Consider the following 7,679-nt stretch of genomic DNA (forward strand, 5'->3'; position numbering starts at 1 on the left):
GATGAATTGATATTTCAAAACCAAACTTCAAAATTTTGTGATCTCAAAAAACTGAAATTAGTGTCAACAAAGCATTCCACATAATATGATATCCCAGAGTGTCAACAAGGCATTCCACATAATATGATATCCCAGCGGCTGATCAGTAAGACAACATACCGCGCCATGTCTACTTAGTAATAAACAAAAGCCAACCTTGTAAATGAGAACCTTATCAAAACTATCCTGAAAATATGGAGGCAAAGTTGCGAAATTCTAAAGATGAATTGATATTTCAAAACCAAACTCCAAATTTTTTTGCTTCTCAAAACTGAAATTAGCGTCAACAAGGCATTCCACATAATATGATATCTCAGCGGCTGATCTGTAAGACAACATACCGTGCCATGTTTACTTATGTTTACTTAGTAATAAACAAGCCAATTTGAAAAACTTGTCTTTTTCCATGAAAATTTTAGCATTTCATAATCAATCATACACGATCAACATCAATTCACAGATAGTAGATAACCATGAGGTTGCCAGAATAGTGGCTCAAAAACAATAACCGATATCGCAAAGCAGAAAGCATAAAACTGAGATACTTGAGATGCCATACTGGAGACAATTTTAATCCTTTATACAGAAGTTTCGTTGGCTTTTAAAACCTTGTAATAATGATTAAAACACCCATACAAAAAAACAGCGTGGCATGCCGAATCTTGATATTGAGAATACCTGTAATAATAGTCTGTTCTTACATGGAAATGTAGTCCTCACTATACCATTTTACCACAGGGTAAAAACAAAACAGAGAAAAAGATGCTATATATTCCAACAGACACAGTTATAAACAGAATTCTAAAAAAAGCCCTCTGTTTATAACAGGATTCTATTGGAAACATTCAATGAAAATTTATATATGATATCATATCATCTGGCACAATGGTAGAACCTGCCAATGATAATAATCAAATAAATGCAGGGAATTTATCTCAAGGTTTCCCAGAGAAGAAGAATGGAAGTTGGCACTGGTGAAAAGGACTTTCTCCCTCAATCGAGTTTTAAAATTGGTTCCCAAGTCTTTTAAAGGCTGCAAGCATAAACAAAAGTTCAGTAAAGCAAAAAGATTCAAAACTCATGTCAGGACGCTTTCAGATTGAGGGTTGAATAACTGAACTCCTCTTCAGCAGTGTCGCTCACATTCCCCTATAGCATAATTTGAGAAAACTTTATTTTTAAGGAAAGCTTCGACTCCCCTTCAAGGAGTCTCTCTACTTTCCATCGGTGATCTAATGAGCTCCAGTATGTGTACCACCTCTGACATGGATGGCCTGTTTGAAGGTACTTGTGAAGTGCAAATCAATCCTAACTTGATCACAGGAATAACCTCATCCTCTGGGTATTCAGATAAACTCGAATCCACACAAGTCAGTGCCTTCCCTTCATCTAGCAATGACCGCACATTGTCACATAAGATCACAACATCATCCTCCATGTATTCAACTGGCCTTCTGCCTGTAACAAGTTCTAACAGCAACACCCCAAATCCATAGACATCACATCTTTCATTAATCTTAAGGCTCTGACAGGCAAATTCGGGTGCCATATATCCTAATGCACTCTGTATTTTGCTACTAAGAATGTATCTATCGAGCATGGGAAGCAGCTTTGCAAGGCCATAATCTGCAACTTTAGGGTTGCAATTCTCATCCAGCAAAATATTGCTGGATTTTATGTTGTAGTGTATGACTGGCGGTCTGCAAGAATGGTGAAGATGTGCAAGCCCCCTTGCAGTCCCCAAAGCAATATTAAACCTGCTTGACCAACTTAACGGGGGATCTGTTTGGGATCTTTCATGAAGTCGACTATACAAACTTCCACTTTGAATGTAGTCATATATAAGAAGCTGTAATTGTGGTGTCCAGTAGTAGCCTTGCAAATTCACTAGATTTGGATGCTTGATTCTGCGCAAAAGCTGTATCTCCTTCTCAAAGTCTTCTTGTGATTTAACCAAACTTGAAACCATCAGCTTCTTTATAGCAACTACCCGCCCATCCCCTAGGACTGCTTTGTACACAGTGCCAAACCCTCCCCTTCCAAGCTCACAATCTTTGTTAATCAACGCATGAGCGCTAGTCATCCAATCCTCAGATGCATGATCCGAGTTGGGTGTAAACATAACCAGTTTTCCTAGAGCCATATCAGTAGATGGGGACTGAGAAAAACTATCAAGCATAAGATTCATCGATCTTGAATTGGACTGTGCTCTTATATTCAGGATAGTCACAGCAACCACACCAAATGCAATCGTAGCTGCTGCAGATATTGCAATTATTGCAGAAACACTAAGAACAATTCTGCTGCGTCTAGATTTAATCATTTGAATTCCTCCTCCAGTTGGACTCCCGCTTGTATTTGGATTTAGAACTATTGGCTTAGGCATAACCATGGGACAAGTAACATTAACTCCCGATCCACATAGGCCCGCATTTCCTTCGAGAGATGTCCAGTTCAGTGTGTTGAATACACCACCTGCTGGTAACCTGCCTTTAAGTTTGTTGTGGGAAATGTTTACCGATAATAGATGACCCAAGTTCCCTAATTGCTGTGGCAATTCTCCAGTAAAATTGTTCATTGCCAAATTAAGCTTTGTCAGTCGACTCAATTTGGCTAATTCCTTGGGTACATTTCCAGTCAAACTATTGTGTGCCAAGCTCCTGCACAGAGGAAAAATGTTCAGACAAAGCTTATTCTCGACATTATTTTCAATATACACAATCTAAAACCTGACAGCAATCAGACAGGACAACGATAGCCACAATTAAGACCAGTCATTTTATAATGTTTATGGGAAACACAAATTTATTTCATGTCTGGAAGACGAGCAAATGATCAACACACTACAAGCGAATGACCACACAATTAACATCGCAAGTTCTACCAGGTAAGTAACATACAGCATTCTAAAATATACCCTAACGACAATGTTGTGACATGCCATAGAAGACACAAGAATACAAACTAAAGAGCAAACACTGCAACAAAATTTATATGTTTCTCGGTGCTCATACAAGCAACAAAGACACAGGAAAACATAGCTGCTCTTCCGTCAAGACTCAAGACTATCCTATTTGATTTATTTTCAGTGAAGTTTGCTTCAAATTCAGAATATCAACCAATAGCGGTTACAACTCTGCACATTATCTGTAGATTCTAGAATGATATAATCTTTCAATTAGCATCTCTATGATATTGAACTTTATTATGTTCCTTGCAGAATATAATTACTTTTGATTCAACAAGGCTATTCATTTCTTTAGCATAAACGAATAACAGCAACAACATTCGAGTGATGAAGAAAACAATATCCTCTTCAATCCAAGACCTTTAACAAGAAAATCATGTTTTAGTGCTTCTAACCACTAAAAGAAGTTGGCACACATTACAGTCTAAAAACGATATATATGTTACTACAAACAAATTAATGTAACCTTACTTTAAATAACTGCTGAAGATGAGCATAACAGGACCGTTTCCAACCACTAAAAGAAAAGCTGCCACACATTACAGTCTGAGAATACAAACAAATTAGTGTAGCATAAGTTACTACTAGCGAGGGTAGATCAGGGCACTGGATATATTATTGACGTTAAAGCAGCACTGCACTGAATGACGTACCACTTGCACAGCCCAGATAACGGATTATACATATTAAATCAATCACCAAAGTTCCTTTATTGTCATTAACACTAGAGCAAGGTTGAATAATTAGATAGAAGATATCGTTTTAATAACCATATATTTCATGTATATTTAACCATACAGAGATAAATTGTCGGGTAAAATCGTTTCGAGAAATTTGGATTTCGACCTCATTTCATCACCTCTAATGTAATAAGCTTCTAAAGCTTATGCAATGAAGACGGCAAAAGGAACCCTAGAGGAACCATAAAGAGAGACAAATTGTCCAGAGCAGTAAGGAATTGTACAGAAAAGTTTTGGAACCCGAAAGCTTACGAAAGTTAAGTTGATTAGTCTACATTTTTAGGAATTTTCGGTGGTTTTAAATGATTACATATAGCGTCTGAGCGAGATAATCTATTCCAGAGATGCGTGTAAAAGCAAACCCTGTTATCATTTCATTATCTCTAATGTAACAAACTCTTCAAGCTCGTGCAATGAAGATTGCAAAAGGAACCCTAATCCACAGATTATATAAATGTTATGGGCACTCTAATTAAACCGTCTCAACAATTTGGTTTTGGAATAGAACGCATTTTAAACATACAGGGGAATGCTTTTGCAGAAAAGAAATGCTGACCAGCAAAAGTATCCCACCTACCCTCTAAAGGGGTGCTTAGGGTTTGTGCAAACTACAACAGTCTGCAAAATCTAAAAAAAAAAAAAAAAAAATCATTCAATCTCAGAAAATCTAGGAGGCTCTCAAATCTAGGAGACTCTCAACCCTGTATAATTAAGAATGTCGTTCACCTAATAAAATAAAGAAACTAGAGGACTAGTTAAATAAAAAACGTGGAAGGTTGAATATGACAATAGTAAGTAGCTGGATGGATGAATTTTTTTTCATCACAACTCCAAGCATCTAGCAGTAGCCCAAGGAAATAAATATGAATCATATTCATCTAATACAGTCAAATGCTTGAATGGAGATTAAAAAAAAAAAAGGCTATTGATAGAGTCGAACATGTGAAATGACGTATTAAGCAAATACAAGAGATACGGCAATAAGTACTTACAGCAAAGCCAGAGATGAACATTCACCAATTTCTGCAGGAATTCGTCCAGATAAGGAATTTCCATCCAGTTGCAACACTGAAAGAGCACTAGCATTACCAAGTCTCGCAGGTATGGCTCCAAACAGATGGTTATAGCTCAGATCCAAAAACACCAACGACTTCAGATTACCAATCTCTGGCGGAATCTTGGAGGCGATAAGGTTATCTGACATGCTCAATAGCCTTAAATTGGAGCACTGAGTGATTGATGGAGGTATTTCCCCACTCAACCTATTGTGTGACAGATCCAGTTCTTCCAGAAATTGGTATAATTTTGGAGAACCAGCTTGGGGGATGCTCCCCGTGAGAGAATTCCATGACAGATATATGTTCTGTAAACCCAACTGAAACAACTCCCCAGGAATGCTTCCGGTAAAGCCATTCCTGCTGAAATCAACCGAGTAAAGCCTACTACAGCCCAGTAAAGATTCCGGAATGGGTCCCGAGAGATTGTTATACGACACATTGATGAGCCTAGCATTCTGCAGGGAAGACATGTTGGGAAGCTCTCCAGTGAAGCTGTTACTTGACAAATCTAGAGACTCGAGGGCTCTCAAGCTTCCTATCCACGAAGGGATAGTTCCCACAAACAAATTAGTGCTAAAGCTCATAGCTGAAACAAAATTCAACCCTTTTGGGGAATCTGGCAGGCCACCTGAAAACAAGTTATGGCCGAAATCCAAATTCCTCAAAAGAGAACAGTCACCTAAATCAGCTGGCAAAGGGCCAGAAAAGTTGTTATTGTTGAGATGAATCTCTCGAAGACTACTGAGACCCCCAATACCCACAGGCACAGCTCCTGAAAAGGAATTGTGGGACAAGTCCAGTGATCTTAGATTTTTCAGCGACCAAATTGACCCAGGCAAAGACCCAGACAGATGGTTTGCAGACAAGTTCAATGCTGTCAAACTGGAACAAGAGCCCAGGCTAGAAGGAAGGGCACCTTGCAACGCATTGTGGGAAAGTGAAATGACTCTGAGAGTATCACATTGTTGAAAGAGCTCTGCAGGAATTGCACCAGAGAACGCATTGTGATTCAAATTCATGATCCTGAGGCTGGGAATCTGGGCCAGATCTGCACTGATATTGATATCGCCAGAGAAATTGTTGTTGGCAAGAGAGAGCGTGTGAAGGGACGGGAGCCTAGTGAGACCTCTGCCGATCTTTCCAGATAAAGAGAGATTGTCGAGCACCACTTCTGTGACTCTTCCTGTTTTGGCGCTGCATACAATACCTGCCCACGAACATGGGCTGTCATCGTCCTCGTTCCAAGAAGCCAGGGATGATTTTGGATCGTGCAAATCTGCCTTGAAAACTATGAGTCCCAGCACTTCATCGTTCAGCTCAAACCCACACTGGCTCAGAGAAACCATCAGAAAAACTGCAACTGCCAACACAGTCAAATGCAGCAGGCCACCCATCGAAGCTGTGCTACTACTACTATCACTCTACAGCTCTCAGCGAACTAAAAACTGGCATTACACAGACAGAAAGCACCGCACTAGCATTTTTAAGGCAAGAACGGGGGAAATGTGACGGAGAAGAAAAAGTGCAAAAGATGATTTGGAGCTCTCTCTACTGCACCTCGGTTTTTTCTCGTAGAAGGTATTCGACTCCCCAAAGTACACAATCGGACGGAAGACGGAGAGAAGTATGTGGGGCTCTGTGGGGGTATTTATTTTGCTAACTGTAACCATCCTGTCTATGTCGCCAAATTTGGAGTTGCGTCAGATGTTCTGAGTCTCCTCCTGTCCCGTTTCACGAGAAAACCCTTTCCACAAATTCCAAATTTAAACGGGTTGTTCATTGTCGGAATACACAATCTTCTAACAAAATGGTCGAATGGTTCATTTTCGGAATAACGATATTCTTTTCATATATAAATATAATGAAAAGTTTAAAGATGATTAAAATTTTATTATAATCCATGTTTAATGTTGAGCAAATTACTTTCGGTTTTGGAATATGATAAAAAAATTGTTTTTGGGTTGCGATAAGAATTGGTTTATTCCTACTATCAGGTTTAGATCAGCTTAGTATTAAAGTATTTTTATTATTAGAGGTTATGGTACTTTCTAGATTAGGTTTAGTGATGTGATTATTAAGAAGTGATTTTAGATTAAGGTTTAGTGGTTGAGTTATCAAAAAGTGATTATGGATGCACTGGTGGTTGAGCTATCAAAAAGTGATTAGCAGTAAATCTGCCTAATACAATTATTTCGTGTATGTAGCAGATCTTTAGGACCATAAACCAAATAGAAGAAAAAAAAAATGTGTTTTATTAGGATGTAAAGAAATAGGCCTAACAATTCAGTATCGAGAACTATAGATATTGATAGGATAAAAAACTTGTTTCTTCTTTTATATCGCTAGAGTTATTTTAGGTGATGTGGTTTTTCTTGAATAATAATGACGAGTCAATTGACACTCCCAGATAGTAGGTGGTATAGTTAGTGATGTGGTTTTTATTGAATAAACGAGTCAATTGACACTCCCAAATGGTAGGTGATACAGTTTTCCTCATCCATGATAACACCTTGTGAGAAGGGGTTGAAAATAAAACCCACTTTTGGGAAAATTAAACTATAAAATGTCCAAAAACACTTAATCACCGAGCTTCGCACAATCCTAATAATAACATCCATTGTAGATTCATTGTTTTTTCCCGATAGATAAACTAACCCCTACTTAAACTCAATGTAATCAGCTAAAAAATCTTACATTTATAATTTAACAAATAAATTATAATATATTTTCCGCTAATCAAAAAAAACTTTATTTTCTAACTGACCAATCTGAAATGGAAAAATACACTTCATAAAATGATTCGCTATTGGCTAATATTTCATAAAGGGAATATATTCACTCTTCTCAAAAGTCTTTGAATTTTCTATCATTACT

At 37.9% G+C, this 7,679-nt stretch overlaps 1 protein-coding gene across 1 annotated transcript; it reads right to left on the bottom strand.

Annotated features, from left to right (window-relative positions):
- Positions 1-674: 674 nt before the first annotated feature.
- On the bottom strand, positions 675-6,528 carry LOC149158101 (uncharacterized). Its single transcript, XM_089436122.1, has 2 exons — positions 4,740-6,528; positions 675-2,699 (listed from the first exon to the last, which is right to left on the bottom strand). Exons 1-2 carry the CDS (start codon positions 6,197-6,199, stop codon positions 1,241-1,243), a joined length of 2,919 nt encoding a protein of 972 aa, XP_089292248.1. The 5' UTR covers positions 6,200-6,528; the 3' UTR covers positions 675-1,240.
- Between the last annotated feature and the right edge of the window lie 1,151 nt (positions 6,529-7,679).

This window comes from Pinus tabuliformis, chromosome 5_2 (genome assembly GCF_031772625.1).
Source record: "Pinus tabuliformis cultivar Carrire ecotype Pingquan chromosome 5_2, CPIR1, whole genome shotgun sequence".
In the NCBI taxonomy this organism is placed as follows: Eukaryota; Viridiplantae; Streptophyta; class Pinopsida; order Pinales; family Pinaceae; genus Pinus; species Pinus tabuliformis.